The sequence below is a fragment of the Bos mutus genome, chromosome 6, assembly GCF_027580195.1.
Source record: "Bos mutus isolate GX-2022 chromosome 6, NWIPB_WYAK_1.1, whole genome shotgun sequence".
Taxonomy (NCBI): domain Eukaryota; kingdom Metazoa; phylum Chordata; class Mammalia; order Artiodactyla; family Bovidae; genus Bos; species Bos mutus.
Window position 1 is genome coordinate 90245920 of NC_091622.1, and position 23045 is coordinate 90268964.

At 35.1% G+C, this 23045-nt stretch overlaps 1 protein-coding gene across 2 annotated transcripts in view; it reads left to right on the forward strand.

Annotated features, from left to right (window-relative positions):
- Positions 1 to 23045, forward strand: part of USO1 (USO1 vesicle transport factor) — an 80234-nt gene that overhangs the window by 13305 nt on the left and 43884 nt on the right. For both annotated transcript variants that reach the window (XM_070372528.1, XM_005909114.2), the window contains exons 2-4: positions 6459 to 6545; positions 6623 to 6687; positions 13754 to 13830. In XM_070372528.1, the coding sequence (XP_070228629.1) occupies positions 6459 to 6545; positions 6623 to 6687; positions 13754 to 13830 (229 nt within the window). The remainder of the gene's footprint in view (positions 1 to 6458; positions 6546 to 6622; positions 6688 to 13753; positions 13831 to 23045) is intronic.

Genomic DNA, 23045 nt, shown 5'->3' on the forward strand with positions numbered 1-23045 from the left:
GCATTTCCATGTTGCCTTGTTCCAAGGAAGAAATCTTGCAATGCCTGTAGTTTGCAGCAGGTGCTCAGGCTCACATTTCCTTGCACAGTGTTAAGATAAGTGTAAGGCAGTGTAAGAATAGTAGAAACAGCATGGGCTTTGGAGTGAGACTGCTATGGCTCAGTTAGAATCTGGACCATACCACCGAACTAGCAGTGTACTTTGGGATGCATTTCTTCATCCCTGAACCTTAGTTTCCACTCCTGTAAAATGTCTTACAAGTTTAAGTATTGGATCAGCTACTATAAGAGAGGTCTAACCAGGACAAGAGTTTGTGTCTTTCTCCAATAAAAGTCCCATTAGAAGGTGATCCCTTGTGTAGGTTAGTTATGCTCCTCAGGGTGGTCTGGGGGCCTAGCTGCTGCTTTTTATCTTGTTCTGCCATCCCCTACAATAGTGTCTTGTTGAAGATGCTTCACTAGCATCAGGTTCAAGTCCCAGGCTGAGGGAAGGAGAAAGAGAAATGAGCGTATAGCTTCCTTTTAAGGACATGACTTGGAAGGTACAACTCACTGACCAGAAGGTAGTCACTTTCTATGCTTTGGTGTAAGGAGAGCTTGGAAGGTAGTCTAGGTGGACAGCCTTTGTGCCCAGCTAAAACACAGAGGGTTCTAATAACTCAAAGAGGAAAAGAATATAATGAACACAATTATACTGCATTTAGTTGGTGTTTCAAGTCAGGAATAAATAGAATAATGGCCTTTGAAATATTAAATGGTCTTTGAAGTATTTTAAATACTCTGAATAGGAGTTAAGTATATTTGTGCTACAAATTTTTTTCTTGGTAAATGCCAAAGCCTTTGACTGTGTGGATCACAATAAACTGTGGAAAATTCTGAAAGAGATGGGAATACCAGACCACCTGACCTGCCTCTTGAGAAACCTGTATGCAGGTCAGGAAACAACAGTTAGAACTGGACAGGGAACAACAGACTGGTTCCAAATAGGAAAAGGAGTACGTCAAGGCTGTATATTGTCACCCTGCTTATTTAACTTATATGCAGAGTACCTCATGAGAAACGCTGGACTGGAAGAAGCACAAGCTGGAATCAAGATTGCCGGGAGAAATATCAATAACCTCAGATATGCAGATGACACCACCCTTATGGCAGAAAGTGAAGAGGAACTATAAAAAGCCTCTTGATGAAAGTGCAAGAGGAGAGTGAAAAAGTTGGCTTAAAGCTCAACATTCAGAAAACGAAGATCATGGCATCCGGTCCCACCACTTCATGGGAAATAGATGGGGAAACAGTGGAAACAGTGTCAGACTTTATTTTTGGGGGGTCCAAAATCACTGCAGATGGTGACTGCAGCCATGAAATTAAAAGACGCTTACTCCTTGGAAGGAAAGTTATGACCAACTTAGCATATTAAAAAGCAGAGACATTACTTTGTCAACAAAGGTCCGTCTAGTCAAGGCTGTGGTTTTTCCAGTGGTCATGTATGGATGTGAGAGTTGGACTATAAAGAAAGCTGAGCACTGAAGAATTGATGCTTTTGAACTGTGGTGTTGGAGAAGACTCTTGAGAGTCCCTTGGACTGCAAGGAGATCCAACCAGTCCATCGTAAAGGAAGGAGATCAGTCCTGGGTGTTCATTGGAAGGACTGTTGTTGAAGCTGAAACTCCAATACTTAGGCCACCTGATGCGAAGAGCTGACTCATTGGAAAAGACCCTGATGCTGGGAAAGATTGAGGGCAGGAGGAGAAGGGGACGATAGAGGATAAGATGGTTGGATGGCACCATTGACTCGATGCATATGGGTTTGGGTGAACTCTGGGAGTTGGTGATGGACAGGGAGGCCTAGCGTGCTGCGGTTCATGGGGTCACAAAGAGTCGGACACGACTGAGTGACTGAACTGAAATGTCACCTAAAAAATACAGACCTGTGTTTGACCTAAAATATGGCTAAGTCTTTGTAAGGTTTGAAACATATATAATAATTTCCTTTCATTTGGTTTCCACTGTCTGTGAAAACTAGGAGCATAACACTTCATCTTGGAGAGATCACTTACTCAGAAACTTCAACTCTGTGAAATATTATTACAAGGTAATAAGGCTTTCTCACAGCAAAAGTAGAAGTTGCAAAGTCCATGTACTCAGTCTTGAGTTGAAGCCTGAATAATTTGGAGTTATAGACATATTACCATCTAGCTTAATTATCAGATTGCTCACTGCAAATCTGCAAAATTTGAATGATCTGTTAGAAACATAAAAGCCTAATAGGATAGAAAAAAAATACAAAGGAATCATAGAAGTTTAGTAATAATGAAGTTTGTTAACATTTATTGAGCATTTATAGTGCCAAGTACTGTTCAAAGATTTTTATATTCATTTCTTCATTTACCACGTAAAACATCCCTGTATCTGATATTGGTAAGGACTTAGGCTTAAATGCCAAGAAAGCTTATAATTATGTTCTTTAAGAAGCCAGAGAAGGTTGTAATTAGTTTTAGATTGCTATCAGAAATCAATAAAATGAAAAGGCCGTTTTGGTCGCTGACAGAAAGTTACTGAAATAGCTTAATTATGGCTCTGGATAAATAAGCTGTTCTTACATCCATTTTTGACTTATTGATTTTGCAGTGTGGTGATTTAATTGTCTTAAGGCACTAGAGAGAAAGTTCGGATTAAAATCACCAGTTGAGAAGAATATGTGCTTGCCACTAAAACCCAAGTTTAATAGATGAAAAGCATGTTTATAGTCTTTTTTTTCTTTTCCTTTTGTTTGGCTGCATCACGTGGCTTGCAAAATCTCAGTTCTCCAACGAAGGACTGAACTTGTCTATAGCAGTGAAAGCCTGAAGTCTCAACCACTAGACCATCAGGGAACTCCCAGCATGTTTGTTGTCTTACAAATAGTCTTGAGACATATTTACCCAAACTCAGGAATTTTTATATATACATAGTACTCTTTAAAATAGTGATTAGTTTTTAAGTTACATTTCACAACTTTCTGAAAAAACTACTGATTTTATTTATTAATCAAAGTTAATTGAAGATATATAATTTGAACTCATTAGAAAAGAAATCTATCTTTAGCTAACAGTTTTATCTTACAGTTATACACAGGAAAACTCTTTAGCTTTAGGAATTCTTTAAGCTGAGAATAGTGAGATTTGTGTTTTCAGAAGATAATTGTTTAGTTTTTCTCCTGGTTAAAAAAAAATGAGAAAAACTGTCAACCAGTTAATAAAGAGAAAGTTTTATTCCATTTTTGAAAGTCAATATAATTACTAAGAAATACAGTTTAAGGTAGGAATAATTTCTAAATGTGAGCAGGAAAACAATGGGAAAGAATGGGAAAGACTAGAGATCACTTCAAGAAAATTAGAGATACCAAGGGAACATTTCATGGAAAGATGGGCTCAATAAAGCACAGAAATGTTATGGAACTAACAGAAGCAAAAGATATTAAGATGAGGTGGCAAGAATACACAGAAGAACTGTACAAAAAAGATCTTCATGACCCAGATTATCACGATGGTGTGATCACTGACCTAGAGCCAGACATCCTGGAATGTGAAGTCAAGTGGGCCTTAGGAAGCATCACTATGAACAAAGCTAATGGAGGTGATGGAATTCCAGTTGATCTATTTCAAATCCTAAAAGATGATGCTGTGAAAGTACTGCCCTCAATATGTCAACAAATTTGGAAAACACAGCAGTGGCCACAGGACTGAAAAAGGTCAGTTTTCATTCCAATCCCAAAGAAAGACAATGCCAAAGAAAGCTCAAACTACTGCACAGTTGCACTCATCTCACACGCTAGTAAAGTAATGCTGAAAATTCTCCAAGCCAGGCTTCAGCAATACATGAACCTTGAACTTCCAGATGTTCAAGCTGGTTTTGGAAAAGACAGAGGAACCAGAGATCAAATTGCCAACATCCTCTGAATCATTGAAAAAGCAAGAGAGTTCCAGAAAAACATCTATTTCTGCTTTCTTGACTATGCCAAAGCTTTTGACTGTGTGGATCACAATAAACTGGAAAATTCTGAAAGACATGGGAATACCAGACCATCTGACCTGCCTCTTGAGAAACCTGTATGGAGGTCAGGAAGCAATAGTTAGAACTGGACATGGGACAACAGACTGGTTCCAAATAGGAAAAGGAGTACATCAAAGCTGTATATTGTCGTGCTGCTTATTTAACTTCTGTGCAGAGTACATCATGAGAAATGATGAGCTGGAGGAAGCACAAGCTGGAATCAAGATTGCCAGGAGAAATAACAATAACAGATATGCAGATGACACCACCCTTATGGCAGAAAGTGAAGAAGAACTGAAGAGCCTCTTGATGAAAGTGAAAGAGGAGAGTGAAAAAGTTGACTTAAAGCTCAACATTCAGAAAACTAAGATCATGGCATCTGGTCCCATCACTTCATGGCAAATAGATGGGGAAACAGTGGCTGACTTTATTTTTGGGGGCTCCAAAATCACTGCAGATGGTGATTGCAGCCATGAAATTAAAAGACACTTACTCCTTGGAAGGAAAGTTATGACCAACCTAGACAGCATATTGAAAACAGAGACATTACTTTGTCTACAAAGGCTATGGTTCTTCCAGTAGTCATGTATGGATGTGAGAGTTGGACTATAAAGAAAACTGAGTGCCAAAGAATTGATGCTTTTGAACTGTGGTGTTGGAGAAGACTTTTGAGAGTCCCTTGGACTGCAAGGAGATCCAACCAGTCCATCATAAAGGAAGGAGATCAGTCCTGGGTGTTCATTGGAAGGACTGATGTTGAAGCTGAAACTCCCATACTTTGGCCACCTGATGTGAAGAGCTGACTCATTGGAAAAGACCCCGATGCTGGGAAAGATTGAGGGCAGGAGGAGAAGGGGACAACAGAGGATGAGATGGTTGAATGACATCACTGACTCAATGGACATGAGTTTGAGTAGACTCCGGGAGTTGGTGATGGGCAGGGAGGCCTGGCATGCTGTGGTTCAACGGGGTCGCAGAGTCTGACTCGACTGAGCTGAACTGAACTGAGAATGAATAAAATCAAAAAGTCAAGCTAGGCTTGGTTAACATACTGCATCTGTAGTGTGAAGAAATGCAAATCAATATAGTAAAGACTTAGAAATTCTGCATTGCAGAAACCTAATTTTGTATATAACCTTATGTTTCCCATTGGTTGTGATCTTAGGAAGTCTGTTAATATCTTCTGGGACACTGGAAGTCTACAGAACATAATTTGGAAAACACTATATGTATTTAAACACCATTAATTTTGATACATCAGATGCAAAATTTGTGACATGCCAAAATCATTTATAGAATCCGAGTAAAAACTGTTATTAAAGAATGAACAATAGCATAATAAGATAGGAAAAAACTGTTGGAGCTATAAAGGACCTGAGTGTAATGGTTTTAAAAACTTCTTTATCACATGTTTTCCATGTGTTTTCATCCTTTCTATGGCTTATCTTTTCATTCTCTTAACAGTGTCTTTTGAAGAACAGGAGTGATGAAGTCCAAATTATTATGTTCTTCTTTTATGGATTGTACTGTTAGTATATGTGTCTGAGAAACTCTTGCCTAATTTAAGGCCACAAGCATTTTCTCCAGTGCTTTCTTCTAGAAGTTTTATAGTTGCTTTAAGTTCCCAAATTCTTCTCTAGTGCAGTTTTACATACATACACAGTTTGGTTCTTTTGTTACAGTGAGCTCACAATTTACATAGTTTTACAACTTGCTGTTTTTTTTTTTCACTGTTTATTAAATCATAGTATTTTTATGTCAGTACAGTTAATATCTTTTGAGTAGTTTTAATAGTATTTGACTGGCAAATATACCATAATTTATTTAGTTTTTCTTCTCTTGATGGACAGTTGTTTCTAATTTTTTTCTATTCTAAACAATGCTCCAAGGTTTGTTTTAAAATTCAGTTCAGATTTTAATTCCTGAAAATTTATTAAAGACTTAGAACATTTCACCCTTCTAGATTTTTGAGGCACACTTAAAACTAAATATTTGATAAACAATTTCTGACTATTCTCATTCAGATATGTAGTGGAAACATTATGGTGAAGTTATGATATAAACAATCATCACTTAAAAAATTTTTGTTTATTAACTTTATTAACACATCATATACCATAGCCCTAATGGATCCTTCTTAGTTCAAAGAGCTGTAATAGTTATGTTTGCAAAGCTCTGATTCTACTAATTTGTTTTAATTTTTCAGTTTATATGACTTAACCTTCTTTGACTTCTCTTCTACCACTTCCATTTTTCAAGTCTCTGTGAAAAATCTATTTGATATTTGTAACAAGATTATAATACTACCTAAATAGTGACATCCTTTTTTATTCCCCTCAAATTAAATGGTATAAATTTTGGAGGAAACTTTATGTATCTTTTTTTTCTTTCTTTTTATTCTATTTATGTTATTTCATTTTTCCATGACAGATTCAAAAGCTTTGTGACAGAGTAGCTTCATCTACTTTATTGGATGACCGAAGAAATGCTGTGCGAGCTCTCAAATCATTATCTAAGGTCTGTAACACTTTGTCAGTTATTCAGGTTATTAAGTTGGATATTCCTTTCTTAAATAACATTTTTCTTTTGTGCAGAAATATCGCTTGGAAGTGGGTATTCAAGCTATGGAACATCTTATCCATGTTTTACAAACAGATCGGTATGTCTCTAATGATTTTTCTCCCTAATTTTTCTTAAAATTTTAATTAATTTGTTTTAGAGTCACTGTTCCAGAAATGATTAAGGCTACTAAGTTTTTACTTTCAGTTGTCATTTTAATAAACAGTTATTGGGCACTAGATCCAAACCATTGTGCTAAGCATTTAGGACAGACATAATCTAAACCTTCAGGGATTGAGAGCTTACCATTATATAAAAATGGAATGAAGTAACTTGTCCAATAAAGGTTTAAAATTTGGAGTTTGAACAAATTAATGTATTGATTTTCACTTAGGTATACTATAGCATACTATTCTATAATATACATATTATATGTTATATCAGTTATCTAGACTTTGTCTTTCTGAGGGGAGAGAAGTAAACTCATACTAATAGAGGGAAGTCTTAAGAGAAGAGTCACTCAGCCTAGTTTTTGCTTTTTTAGTTTCTCTTTAAGAGAGCATCTGCATCTTTGTTTTTAATTAACAACTGTACAGGAATAACTTTAGATCTTATCTCTAGTTAAATATATCTTTCAATCTTTAGCTGCTCAGTTTACATTTCCACCATATCAAGATCTCTTCACAGGTGTCTTAAATTCAAAATGTTCAAAAGTTAATATGTCTCTGGTTGTCCTGCTAATACTCCACCACATCCCCTCACCCGCCTGATCCACTTCAGCTGCCTTTGACCCAAGTTCATCCCAGTTAGCACCTTTCCATTAAAATAAGAAACGGGAGGTTTTGTGCTGAATTCATCCCTCTGCTTAACCCATTATGCCCATCCAGACAAAAAAAAAAAAAAGCTGGAATCCATGAATTCTCTTGATTTCAATTGTCAGTCCTAGTTTTGGCTCTCAGTATTAATCACTTAAGTCATTTTCACAGCCACTGTATTAGTTATCTATTAGTGTGTAATAAATTACCTCACAGCTTCCTGGCTCAAAATAACAAATATTTATTATGTCACAGTTCCTGTGGATCAGGAATTCAGAAGTGGCTTAGCTAGGTGGTTCTGGCTCAAGCTCTCTTACGAGGTTGTGCACAAGATGTCAGCCAGGACTGGAGTCATCTGAAGGCTTGACTGGGGCTGGAGTATCTGATTCCAAGATGGCTCACTTACCTGAGGCAAGAGGCCTCAATATCTCATCTTGTTGCTCTCTCTGAAGGACTGCTTTAGCATCCTCATGATATGAGAAACTGGCTTCTCCCAGAGCAAGTGATCTTAGAGGGAGAATAGAAAACCACAATGCCTTTTAGGACTTTGTCTCAGAAGTCACCTATTGTCAATCCCATTACATTGTACTTTACTAGAAGCAAGTTAATAAATTCAGCCTGTATTAAAGAAGAGGAGACTTAGGGTCCACCTTTTGAAGTGAGCTGTAACAGAGAGGTTTTTTGTTGTTGTTGTTGTTTTACATAATTTAAAATCACCCACCACCTCCAGACTCTATTTTTTGCCTCTGACCTCTTTGTCTTTCCATTCATTTCAAGAATATCTGTCTGAAATGTGAATCTTCTATTACTCACCTGTTTAATGCATTTAACCAACTCAGTGCAGTGTGAAATGCAAGTTCCTCAAACAAAGCAAAGCATATAAGCATTTTAAAATATATATATATTTCTTTATTTATTTGGCTGCATCAGGTCCTAGTTGCAGCACACAGGCTCCAGAGCTTGTGGGCTCAGTAGTTCCAGCATGTGGTTCTAAGCATGTGGGGGAGCTTATTTCCCCCACCAGGGATTGAACCCATGTCCCCTGCATTAGATTGCAAGTTCTTAACCACTGAACCACCAAAGAAGTCCTGCATGTAAGCTTTTTAAAGACTTAGATGCTGCCTGTCTATCAAAACTCATAACCTCTTTTAAAATGGTATTTCAGCAATGCCCAGCTGCTTGTTCATGCCGAATAGAATCTTTGCTATCCTCCTCAGTGTAACTCACGTTGGCCACCTTTGAAAGCCAACTAATTCTTGTTTTTGTTATTTATTCATTTGGCTGTGCTGTGTCTTAACAGCCCATGGGGTCTTTGCTCTTTGTTGCAGCATGTGGACTCTTAGTTGCATTTAGAATCTACTTCTCTGACCAGGGATCGGACCTGGGCCACCTGCATTGGGATCACAGAGTCTTAACCATTGGACCACCAGGAAAGCCCCCCAAAGCCAATTAATTCTAATGTGTTTGATTGAATCCATTGGATGTTATTCCAGAACTGTCTGTTATTAACACTGGAGTGGGCAGCTGCAGGACTATCTGTTATTTTAACACCAGGTGGGCAACTGCAGTAGGAAGAATAATGGTCCCCCAAAGATGTTTATATTCTCTCAGCACAACCTATAAATGTTACCTTAGATGGCAGAAGAGACTTTGGAGATATGATTAAGTTATGGATTTTTAGATAGAGAAATTATGTTGGATTATCCAGGTGGGCCCAAGGTAATCCTAAGGCTTCTCAAAAGTTGAAGAGGAATCCAAAAGAGGAGGTCAGAATGAGGTAAAATGAAAAGACCTCCATCTGTCTTTGCTGGTTTTAGAAGTGAAAGGGGACCTCTAGACCTGGAAAAGGCAAGGAAATGGATTCTCCCTGAAAGGCATCAGAAAAGAAGGCACCCCAGATGAGACCTGACTTTAGTCCACTGAGACCCATTTCAGCTCTCTGACTTCCAGAACAGTAAGATAATATATTTGTGTTATATAAACTACTGAATTTGTAGTAATTTGCTACAGCGTCAATAGAAAAGTAATAAAGTAACCCAATTTTGCTATCTGCTTTAAACAATACTCTTAAGTTACGAGAAAACAAATGTTAGATCAAAAAAATTAGTGTGATTATTAAACATACATGTAATTTTTTTCATGTATCTTTATGCATGCATTTCTCATTGAGTCTTACAAAACTGGTTATGAAACAACTATCTTGATACAGAAAACAGAATGCTTCCCCTTATATAAAGTGGCCCTCATGCATTGGAGAAGGAAATGGCAACCCACTCCAGTGTTCTTGCCTGGAGAATCCCAGGGATGGTGGAACCTGGTGGGCTGCCGTCTACAGGGTCACACAGAGTCGGATATGACTGAAGCAACTTAGCAGCAGCAGAAAATAATAGTCTTGATACAAAGGTTAAGAAATATATTTTTAAAAACATTTATTGAACATTTACTCTGTGCCAGGCATTCATAAGGTGTACCATGTAGAAATAAGGTGTACCATGTAGCCTTGTGAATATGTGAACTAATAATTGATCGTGTTAGAGGCTGATGGGTGTTTTATTATGCCTCTTAGACAATAAAGCCAAACTTCTGTGAACCTTCTTGTGTTTTACTCCTTTTCTTGTGTCAAATTCCATTTCCTTTGTCTTCTCTATTTATCTGTTATCTTCTGTTCTCAAAACATGCTACAAGTGCTTTCTTAACTTCATTGATTGCAAAGGTATATATTCTGCAGCCATCTCTTTCCACTTCTCATCTTCATTACTCTTTTATGCTTATGCTCTTGGGCCACCTAATACTCTAAGAATCCTTCAGCTGAATCCTCTTCATCCTTATCCCCTTCATCCTTGGCTGCATCACACAGAACTGTGTTCCCTTTCTTGGCATGTCTTGAAACTCCATCTGTCCATGGGTCCATTCCTCTTAAAACTTGAGGAGCAACTGCTTATTCTCCCAAGTCTCACATTCAGGGCCTGAAAGTTGTCTGATGGAAACTAGTGTTTCCGAACCATGTCACCTCAATAGTTGTTGTTTTTTTTTTTTAAGTGTACATTTCAGTGGTTTTAGTATATTCACAAAGTTGTATAACTATCACCACTATCTAATTCCAAAACATTTTCATCACTTCAAAAACAGTCCAGTATCCATTAGGTGTTATTGCCTAGTGCCTACCACCCCCGTTCCAACGTTCCAATTAGTTGTTGCCTAGCAACAACTAATCTACTTTTTCTCTGTATAAATTTGACTGTTTTGAACATTTCATATAAATGGAATCATAAAATGTGGGACTTTTGTGTCTGGCTTCCTTCACTTAGCATAATATTTCAAAGTCCATCCATGTTGTAACATGCATTAGTATATTTCATACCTTTTGATTGCTGAATAATATTCCAGGAAAGATCCCCTAGAGAAGGAAATGGCCACCCACCCTAGTATTCTTGCCTGGGAAATTGCTTGGACATGGAGCTGTCACAAAGAATAGGACACAACTGAGTGACTAACACACACGCACACGGATATAGCCTATTTGTTTATCCATTCACCTGTTGTCAGACATTTGGGAGTATTTCCATTTTTTGACTGTTAGGAATAATGCTGTTAGGAACATTTGTGTACTGGTTTTTGTGTGAACATATACTTTATATAAAAGAATGCAATTGTTGGGTCATGTAGTTTAACTTTTTGAGAAACTGCCAAACTCTTAACATGGGGGGCTGTGCCGTTTTACATCTTAATCTGCAGGTGTAAAGGTCCAGTTTCTCTTCACCAACATGTTTTTATTGCCCTTTTTTAAAAATGGCCATCCTAGTGAGAGTATCTTGTAGTTTTCCTTTGCACATACCTAATGACTTACGCTTTGCATATTCCTAATTATTGTTGAGTGTCTTTCCATGTGCTTATTTACCATTCATGTGTCTTTATTAGAGAAATGACTGAGCCTTTTGCCTAATTTTAATTTGTTTGTCTTTTTTTTTAAGTTCTCTTTTTATTGTTCAGTTGTATATTATTCTGAATACAAATCCCTTAATAGACATATGATTTGCAAATGTTTTTTCCCATATTTTGGGTTTTCTTTTCACTTTCTTAATAGTGTCATTTGAAGGACAAATGTTTTTACTTTTGACAAAATCCAGTTTATCTGTTTTATCTTTTCTTGCTTATGCTTTTAGTATCATATCTTAGGAAACCATTGCCTAATCCAGGGTTTTGAATATTTGTACCTGTGCTTTCATCTAAGAGTTTTATAGTTTTAACTCTTATATTTAAATCTTGTATCCCATTTTGAGTTAATTTTTATATAAGGTGTGAAATTGGAGTCCAGCTTTTTGCATGTGGCTGTTAATTGTCCATCACACCATTTGTTGAAGATACTGTTCTTTCCTCATTGAATGGTCTTTGCACCCTTGCCAAAAATAAACTGAAATAAATGTTTGACTTTATCTATTTTATTATTCTGTGTCTGTCCTTATGCCAGTATTGTCTTGATTACTATAATTTTATAGGAAGTTTTGAAATCAGAAAATGTGAGTCCTTCAACTTCATTCTTCTTTTTGAAGATGATTTTGGCTATTCTGGATACGTTGCATTCCCAGCATTCCCATACAGGTTTACGATCAGCTGGTAGCTGGGATTTTTATAGGGATTGTGTGATTCTGCAAGTCAAGTTGGGGTATATTTCCATGTTTACAACATTACATCTTCCTATTCATGAACACAGAATATCTTTTCATTTATTTGAGTTCTAGATAATTTCTTTCAACAATGTTTTATAGTTTTCAGTGTATAAGTCTTGGACTATAGTAAAATTTTATTTCAAAGTATTTAAAACTTTTCTATGTTATTTAAATGGAATTTTAAATTTTTTATTGTCTGATTGTTCATTGCTAGTATAGAGAAGTACAGTTGATTTTTTTTTTTTATGTTAAGCATGTGTCCTTCAACCTTGCTGAATATATTTACTAGTTCTAATAGGTTTTTAGTGGTTTCCTTAGAATTTTCTATGTACAAGGTCATGTCATCAGTGAATGGGATAGTTTTAGTTCTTCCTTTCTAATCTGTATGTTTTTTATTTCCTTTTCTTGCCAAATGCTCTAGCTAGAACCTGTAGTTCAGTGTTGGGTTGAAGTGGCTAGGGGAGACATCATTATCTTGTTACTGATCTTTAGGGGTGAAGCGTTTAGTCTTTCACCATTACATATGATGTTAATTGTCAGATTTTCATTTTGAGGAAGTTTCCTTCTATTCCTGCTTTCTCAAAGGTCTCTTAAGAGATGTCCCTCTTAAGTTTCTCAAAAACAGATAATAATAATTTTAAAAATCTATTTTATATGATATTTACATCCTCTGGTTGTGACCCTCTGTCCCTCATTTTTGCTTTCACTCCTCATCACTTCTTTATATTTATTGAATCTTTCTGATCTGTGTCTCATTCTTGCTTTTCACTCTGAATGCCATCATCTTCCATTGTGCTTTCAAATTATATCTGTTTATCAACAACAAAAATATGCTTCCATGGACTTCCTTGGCAGTCCAGTGGTTAAAAGACTCTGCACTTCTAATGCAGAGAGTATAGTTTCAATCCCTGGTCAGGGAACTAAGATCCCACATGCTACAAGACAAAAAAAAAAAGTATACTTCCTGAACAAAAGAGAAAAAGATAAAAAAACTTATACTTCCTGAAACAAATGAGTAAAAGGAAAAACTTCCTGATGTTATAAATGTCGTAAATGTTTACTGTAAATTTTTTTTTTTTAAGAAAATAAAATACAGATCAAGGAAACAAATTGTAGAGATCCAACTAGAGATAACACTTTATAACATATTTATGTTATAAAACATATACGTAAACATACACACAGACTTAAAAAATTACCTGGCTTGTGCTGATTTTGCTTGTTTTAAAGTTGGATTTCTTTTCCAAATTGATTTATAAGGTTTCCTTAAAATATATACATACACACATGAAAATATATATATGGTTTTTCATAGATGGGATCATTCTTCACATTGATTTTTGTATTCCGTTTTTTTCCTACTGGCATTAAATCAGGGGTGTTTTAATTACCATGTCATTAAACATTCTTTAAAAATACATTTTTTAATTGCTGCTATATATGGATTTACCACACTTTTAAAAAATATTATTGGACATTTAAGTTGCTTCTAATTTTTCAGTATTATTACAAAAATAGACCTTTATACGTCTTCACAGTTTGCACTCTGATATTTTCTTAGGGTAGGTCTTCAGAAGTGAGATTAGTGTTTTATACAATCTTGTTAAAGAAAAGTCTATAAAATAGTCATAACAGCTTATACTCTAACTGGCAGTGTATAAGTGTAATAATTTCTTTCTTCCAGTTCGGATTCTGAAATAATAGGTTATGCTTTGGACACATTGTATAATATAATATCTAATGATGAAGAGGAAGAAGTAGGTAAGTTTCTTTCATTGTGTTTTCTGTACATAAAATTAACTGGGTTGTCCATTTTTGCTGTTTTAGGGTTGATTTTATTTTATAAATTTATTTTTTAAGATTTTTTTTCTTCTTTTTTGTTCTAATCAATAAAGGGAAAACATTAGAAAATATCTTTAAGATGACTGCTTTGTATGTGATTTGGAGGTGGAATTAGATTCTTCTTTTTAAAATATATTTTTCTCTCTTTATTGATTTTAGTTTAGCAGAATGAATATTAGTAGTCTCTCAGTTAAATAATCATTTTTGGCTATTGATTAAAAATCAAACTTTTATTTATATGTTACATGGTGAGCAGTATGAAGTTAGAGGAATTGTTCCTGATATATACTTGAATTTCTAACATAGATCTTATGTTAACTTTTTTATATTTGGAAGGTTTTTTGTTTTTGTGTGTTTACTTTTTGGCCGCACCGTGCAGTTTCCAGGATCTCAGTTCCCCAGCCGGGGATTGAACCCAGGCCATGGCAATGAAAACCTGGAATCCTAACCTCTTGGCCACCAGGCAAATCCCAGCATGTGAAATACTTGACTGGAAGTCCGTACATTTTATTCCATGTATTGTAAAAACAGACACTGAGTAACATTTTCCAATGCTATTGAAGAGTGCTTTCCTTATTTCACATTGACTGTTGCAATAGGACATAGCGGGTTTTTCATTTTTCTAGACAATCTAAAGGGTGATATTCATGCATATTATAAGGCTAATTTAGACTGAAATTATAGGGTCCTCCAAAATCTGAGTAGGTAACATAAAGAAATGTATAGATAATATTGTGTACACATATTTTATTAAAGTAAAAGTGTAACAGAAATATGTATAGATATTAATTTCACAAAATACCAGTAATAACATTTGAAACTGGGTTGTGTTGCATAATCACAATTTTTTAGAGTTGAATATCCTTTCTCTTAAATTTTTATTTCTCTGTAATGTCTACCTCACGACTTTATTAATTTCTCAGGAGTAAAAAAATCTTTAGTAAACATAATTTGGTTCTCATTGAAAAAGAGGCTGTCAGTTACATAATAATACTTAAATACAGTACCACCATTTTGAAGAAAAAGATACTTATTTCCACTAGTCATTTCTCAGAAAATTAGATGCAGTTACACTTATTAGAAAACATTAAATTTTTTCTTAGTTGTTTCAGATTGAAAATTTAGCTCTTTTTTTTTTAAGTAATTTTTGTGTTTTTAAAAAACTGTTTAGCATCAATTAGGTGATATTCCTTTGTTATAAATTCATAATCTGCTGCTACTGCTGCTGCTAAGTCACTTCAGTCGTGTCCGACTCTGTGTGACCCCATAGACGGAAGCCCACCAGGCTCCCCCACCCCTGGGATTCTCCAGGCAAGAACACTGGAGTGGGTTGCCATTTCCTTCTCCAATGCATGAAAGTGAAAAGTGAAAAGTGAAAGTGAAGTCGCTCAGTCGTGTCTGACCCTCAGAGACCCCATGGACTACAGCCTTCCAGGCTCCTCCGTCCATGGGGTTTTCCAGGCAAGAGTACTGGAGTGCGGCGCCATTGCCTTCTCCAAAATTCATAATCTAGTAATGTTTAAGTCCATTTTTTTGCTTCTGTTAATGTATTTGGGCTCCTTATTTTTAATTTACCATCCAAAAAGTGATTCTTTGGATGAAACAGGGTAAACAATTGTAGAAACTGCAATAGTGGAGTCATTTTTTCTAGGAAAGATTAAAATATGAACTTAGGCTAATAGCCTGAGTCAATTTTTAGAAATCTAGATACTGAGAAATAGGGTCTTCAATTTTATTATTGATACTTTCTCTTTACTGCTTCATTAAAAGATATTTCTTAGCTGACATAATGAACTTCATTTTAAAATGAATTCAACTTCATTGGAGTTATTTTAATAACCCCTCAATTTATTGGTAAATATGTCTCATAACTCTGCAATATATAGCACATGCTACATCTATTAGAATATCTAAAATATGTGAGTAAAATGAGTATGAAGCTCTTCCTTTAAGAAATTATATTGCTTATTTGATGTTTTTAAGCTCTTATTTATTTTATTGTGAATACTACTACATAAAAAAGTTTTCTTTATCACCCACTTTTATTTATTTTGTCTACCTTTTCAGATGATGTTGAAGGTAAAAGATTGCATTTAATATGCATGATGCTTTTAGGCATAATTTCTGATAATATAAAAGGACACTGTCAAGTGAGTTTCTTCTGGCTGGTAAAAAAAAAAATCTTGAGATTTATTTTAATATATAAGAATTCCTTCATTAAAAAGCAATATTTTATAATCTTATTTTATCATTTCTATGACTACAATATTATTTATTGTCCAGGACACAGAAAATATTCTAGTACATATTTTAATGAAATTAAAGTTTTTTCTCTGGTAGGACAATTTATTTGAATTACTTCTTATGTGTTTCCAGGGGGAATTTTTGAGCCAGTTTATTTAAAAATAATATTTGAATATGTATACATATATATATATACGTGTATACATATAAATTTTACCTATATTCAAGAAGAACTGGAAGGTATTCCAGTTCAGAGAATACTTATATGTTGATATTGTCCCTTTAAAATTATGCATGCACAAGGCCTGGTTACTGACATTTTTTAATATTAATTTATAAAACTCACCATTATTGCCTTTTTTCTAGTGGTCCGATTCAATTTCCATTTACTTTTTAACATTGATTCTTCTTTTCCTCATAGTTAATTTAAAGTAACCACTTTTTTTTGTTTTACTATTTTTCCTGAGATCCTTAACTTTTTAAAATGAAGAAGAAAAATCCTCATCTAAAGTAGGTTTAAAATGGTACATGACAAAATTTCCTATACCTAACAAAAAGCTAACAAAGAAACTAACTTTTAAGCTATATAACATTACCTTTTGTGAAATTTGAACCCCTTGTTTCAAAATAGATAATATTGACCACCTAATTAATTAATATGCCTTGAGTCTTGCGAAAATGCTGTGTCCTTGTTGAGTAGTACTATTATTGTTTCGTCATATTTATAGAGTTTAAATTTTACAGTGCTTTTATGTCCATTATCTTATTTGATCCTGTTAGCAAACTGTGAGGTAGGTAATATTTTTCTCTTTACTAAAGAGAAACCCCAGAGATATATAACTTACATAAGATTGTCTACTAAGTAGGGTAACAAAATTTTTTATACCTTTTTTTGTATTTCGTAGTTTTCTGATTTAATAATCAGAAAAGCAGACAGATGTTTAAAAGTACAGGTCTGCTTGTTTAACTAATTGACCACAGTGTAAAAGATTACTTGTTATTCCCTCCCTCTGAGTTATAACTACTTTTATCAGAATATCTCTTTTGTCCTCCATAATACGGATTATGAACTTAATGTGGAGTTTCAACAAGAAGGTCCAGAATGTTTTTTAATATTGTTTATATAACTGGAAAAAACACAACTGTAAATACATTTGAAGAGTAAATGTATATATACATATTTAGTTAAAAGCCACATAAATAGGTGTGAAATATTTCCAGAGGTTTACATGGACTTTTTAAAAAGCAATCTTTAATTTGATATGCCTGTCTTAGGTTTATTTTCACTATAATTTCAAAACGTCATTTTGTTCTTAATTTTTCATTTGGGATTCCCTGGTGGCAAAGAATCTGCTTGCCAATGCATGAGACTGGGGTTCAATCCCTGGGTGGGGAACATCCCTTTTAGAAGGAAATGGCAACCCACTCTAGTATTCTTGCCTGGGGAATCCCATGGACAGAGGAGCCAGGCGGGCTACAGTCCATAGGGTCGCAACAGAGTCAGACATGACTTAGTAACTAAACAACAAAGGGATATTTACTTTTACAAGTTATAATAAGTATACCAAATAGTACATAAGCTATAGGATGTTAAAAAATAGACTTAACTCTGGGATTTCTCAAATAATTATATTGGATGAAAAGGGATTATTTACATGTTTCATACTTTTGCCTACTTATAAAAACATAGTATTTCATGAGTCTAGTTTTGTTTTACAATCTTTAGATATAATTAGTGTTATAATTTTAGCTTGACAAACTTCCACATCAAAATAGCTTTGTATGTTACTTTAATCACTTAGCAAATTTTTGTGGGACTCTTCATTAAAATTTAGAAGTGCTGTCTTATGACTGTAACTTGAAGGAAGTGGAGTATATCTCACTAACACTTTTTTAGTTAATATTAAATCAGAAGGAACCATAGATCGTTGGAACAGGTTCATCTTTACTAGTTCAATTCAAAACATAGATCTTAATTATATACTGCTAAGCTATAGTATTTTATAGAGTATAGCTACAGAATGAATTGCATGTGTAGTATTAAATCTACTTCTTGCTAAGTTATTAGTTTGTGCTCAATGCCTGCACTAAATTAAACTTTTTCTTCTGTTAAACTTGTGTTCCTTATAGTAAAGCACAAAAGTTCTAGAGTTCTCTGTATTAAAAGGTATCTGTAGTTAAACATAACATACTGTATCTCCCTCTGAAATGTCACAAAATTTACATTAATGTAGTAAATATTGAGAATTCTGCAAAAAGGAGCCTATTCAGTTTTGTTTAATCCAGATATATTTGTGTACCTGTGCTTGCTTTCATGAGATACCTGTTAACACATGCCACACAATCCTGGATTTTGAGAAATACTAACCAAGACTTAAACCACAGCTTGGTTATTTGCATTTGTCCACATAAAAATATTTCATAGGAAGAATCCATCAAATCTGTATATGGTTTTCCTCCCTTCCTTTTAAGATTAACTTATAAGTTTGAATATTCTCCCAGATGTCAATTTTTTTTTTTTTTTTTTTTGGGGGGCTGTACTGTGTGGCATGTGGGATCTTGGTTCCCTGGCCAGATATCAAACCCATGCATCCTGCAGTGGAAGCATGGACTCCTAAGTACTGAAGCGCCAGGGACGTCCCCCAGATTCCATTGACTTTTATTTTGAACCCTTCTCCAGAGGTCACAGTCTTTGGGCCCAAGGGCATTGTCTGTCTTACGTGAAAGGTTGTTTGACTACTTAGTATTTTCAATAATAAATAAGTTGCTAACATTAAAAATGGGGTACTTTGATATCACTTTTTAGATTTTGAATTGCTAAAAAAATCTGAAGACTGATGACACCTAGGCCTGCACTGTCCCATTGCAGCAGTCAGTTGGGGCTGAGTAACTGCTGCCTTCCTTAGAAGAGCACATAGTCTCCATCCTCCTTGTGGTCTTACAGCTGGCCTGCTTCATTCATGTACATTACTGTCTTGTCCCTGTAGTTGAGTTTATATTGTCTACTATATTCACAACACTCATAAAAACCATTTTAAAATAAATTATATTTCAAAAGCATTATTTTGTTACTTGTATACCCAAGTGTGCTCTCATGTAATAAATATGAAAATACGCAAATATGCAAATGTAAAATAACCCTACAAAGCATCACAATTAGGTCATTGCATTGCTGCGATTGTATTAATACTCTCTTAGAAGGAAACAGTTCTAAGGCGGAGACAGTTAAGCTACTTGCCTATTCAACATTTCTCATGTATGTGGAGAGTTTTTCTCTTGACACTTTTTGCACAGATTTTCTTTGCTTTTTTATCTATAGATTTTGGCTAAGTATTTGTTCTTGGTACCATCCCCCACCTAGCCATGGTTTGTTAGGGTTCCAGGGTAGCTAAAAACAAGATAGGCTTATTAGCCCAGCAAACCTTGTGAAATTTTATGGGATAAAGGGCATTTACCATACCATGGGAATCAGGGCTATTTTTCATGGCTGATTCTAAAGAGGGAGATTTTCAAAAGGTTTTATTAGCTTCCAAATTCTCGTATCTTTCCCAGTTTCTTTGTTATCTCCCTTCCCATCATCACATCACCTTGCAAATAAAATGGAAAGGGAGTGCAGTTCCTGCTACTTACCTAGTCTGTTTTTTTCCAACTCCATAGGTAAATTCAGCTTTGAGTATTGAAAACCACAATGTACCATGCAGAATTTTACTTTCAGAGATGTGTGAATAATCAGGGCACAGGATTTTATCTGCTCCCAAAGGAACAGCAGGAAATCTTTTAAGCAGATCAGTGATAGATATTGTCCCTTGAGTCCATGCTAGTTATGTTTGAGTATTAGACTTCTTTATGATTGTATTAGGCCTTTGTTACATCAAGCCTTTGCCCCTTTAATAGCCTTGACATAATAATTATGCAGTAACATAATGATAGCTTTCAGATGTAGTTTTTTTAATCCCTTCATGTCGTCCTCTACCTGTTTTCCCTGAAATAATGGAAATACTGCAATGGAAATAATGACCGCTTCCCTAGGCAATTCTTCTGAAACCACCATTAATCTAAAAAATTGAACTAAAAGGGGAAAAAATTGTTTACTGATGTCAAAAATGAAGCAACTTTATTTGGCATCCGATCAATCATGAACTCAAGTAGCTACTTATTTTAGTAGATTGGATACAACTTTTATGAGAAAGATATAAGGTAAAATATCAGTGACAGGATTTGTTTACAGATAAGCATGTTTCTGGAAATATCATAAGTCATACTTTTTCTTAGACATCTTTTGCATCTTGGTGTAATACTCATTGATAGTAACCTTATAAGAATTTGAAAAATTTTTTGAATCATTAAAAGAAGACTGTTATGTTCTGTATAATTTTGAAACTTGAGGGAATTCCCTGGTGGTCCAGTGATTAGGACTCCACACATTAATTGCCAAGGGCCCAGATTGGATCCCTGGTCAAGGAACCGACCAAAAAAAAGAAAACTAGATAATATCAATGCATGTAGATGTGTAGTGTGTTATAAATCTTAGAACTGTGGTTCTTAAGGGCAGTTCGGCCCCTCCTGCCACCTGAAGGACATTTGTCAACGTCTGGAGACATGTCTGGTTATCCCAACTTGAGTAACTGTAATGAATTGCAATTGGCATCTTGTGGGTAAAGGCCAGGGGTGCTGCTAAACATCTTGCAATGCTTGGGGAGCCTCTCACAACAATGTCATTGTCAGTAGTGCCAAGGTTGAGAAATCCTGTGTTAGGGATGATGATGATCATGTCGTCGTTACTGTTATTGAGCACTTACTATTCACCAAACACTGTGCTAGATGTTTTAGTTACTCAGATCCTTACGGAAAACCCTGTGTAAAAGAAAGCTGTTCCCATTTTACAAGTAAGGAATCTGAAGCTTGTACAGTTGGGCTCTTTGCCCAAAGTAATGTGACTAAATGGATGAAAATGGGTATAATCAGTCTGACTTAAAACCTTTGTGAGCTTTCTTTTCACTTGACTGCCTTTCAAAAAAGTCTCTGACTATACCACACACCCTAGCCATTCTGTTCATAAACAAATTCTGCCTGTGTTAGCAGTGCTACTTTATTTCTCAACATGTTAAGTTCAGAGATAGTATTTGACAGGTAATTGCTCCTTTCTCCTTGAAACACTTCTTCATTCATTTCTGTCTCCCTGATTTTCTTCCTGTCTCACTGGGCTACTCTTTCTTTGTCTCATTTGTTGTTTTCTTTCTTTTCTCGCCAGTCTTTTTAACATTGGAATGTCCCAGGGCATGGGTTTCTTTCCTTCTCTATTTTTTCCTTCAGTGGTCTCATCTAGGCTTGTGACTTCAAGTACAGTCTGTATGCCTGCCTCTCAAATATCTATGTCCAACCCAGACCTCGCCACTGATATCCATATATGTATATTCAAATACTTAACTTGATGTCTCCAATTAGATTTTTTCCTTCCACACACAACTTTATTGAATTATAATTAAAATATAATAAATGTGTAAATATACAGTTTGATGAATTTTGACATATGTATAAATCCATGAAACTATCACTACCACCAAAATAATGAACATATCCAAGTTTCTTTGTGCTTGCTTGTAATCAGTTCCTCCTCCTTCTATCCCCATTTAATCATAGATCTGTGATTACTGTAGATTATTTGCATTTTTCTGGAATTTTTATGTAAATAAGATCATACAATATATACTCTGTTTTTGGTTTATTTTGGTCTGGCTTCTTTCACTCAGCATAATTATTCTGAGTTTCATTCATAGTGCATATCAAGAGTTTAATCCTTTTTTATTGCTGTTGTATGAATATATAACAAAATGTTAATCCCTTCCCTTGTTGGTGAGCATTTGGATTGTTTGTCCAAGTTTTTAGCTGTTACCCTTGAAGCTTCTATGTACAAGTCTTTTTGTGGACATACATTTTCATTTCTGTTGAGTACCAAAGAATAGATTAGCTAAGTGATAGAGTAGGTGTATGTTTACCTTTACAAGAAATAACCAAACTGTTTTTCAAAGTAGTTATACCATTTAAAATTCCCACTGGCAGTGTATAAGAATTCTATTTCCTCCGCATCCTGTCCAATACTTTCTATCTTTTTAAGTTTTAGCTGTTCTGATGGATGTGAAATAGTATCTCATGGTAGTTTTATATTTTCACAATAAATAATTATATTGACAGTTTTTCATGTGATTATTTGCCACCCATATACTTTCTGTGAAGTTAAGTGAAAGTAGCTCAGTCGTGTCCAACTCTTTGCGACCCCATGGACTATATAGTTCATGGAATTTTCCAGGCCAGAATACTGGAGTGGGTAGCCTTTCCCTTCTCCAGGGGATCTTCCCAACCCAGGGATTGAACCCTGGGTTCGATCCACATTGTTAGCGGATTCTTTACCAGCTGAGCCACAAGGGAAGCCCAAGAATACTGGAGTGAGTAGCCTGTCCCTTCTCCAGAAGATCTTCCCAATTCTTCAGGGATTGAACCAGGGTCTCCTGCATTGCAGGTGGATTCTTTACCAACTGAGCTATCAGGGAAGCCCTTTTACTTTCTTTGGTGACATATTTATTCATATCCTTTTGTTCTTTTTTTTTTATACTCGATTGTCTTCTTATACTTCAGTTTGTAAGAGTTCTGTATATATTCTAGATAAAAGTCCTTGTGATATATGTTTCACAAATACTTTCTCTCAGTCTTTGACTTGCCTTTTTATTTTCCTAACATTGTATTTTGAAGAGCAAAATTTTTAATTTTCATTAATTCCAGTCTATTGATTATTTTTCTTATATAATTTGGGCCTTTTGTTTCCTATTTATGAAATCTTTACCAAACCTAAAATCACTAAAATGTTCTTCTATAGTTTCTTTTAAAAGTTTTAG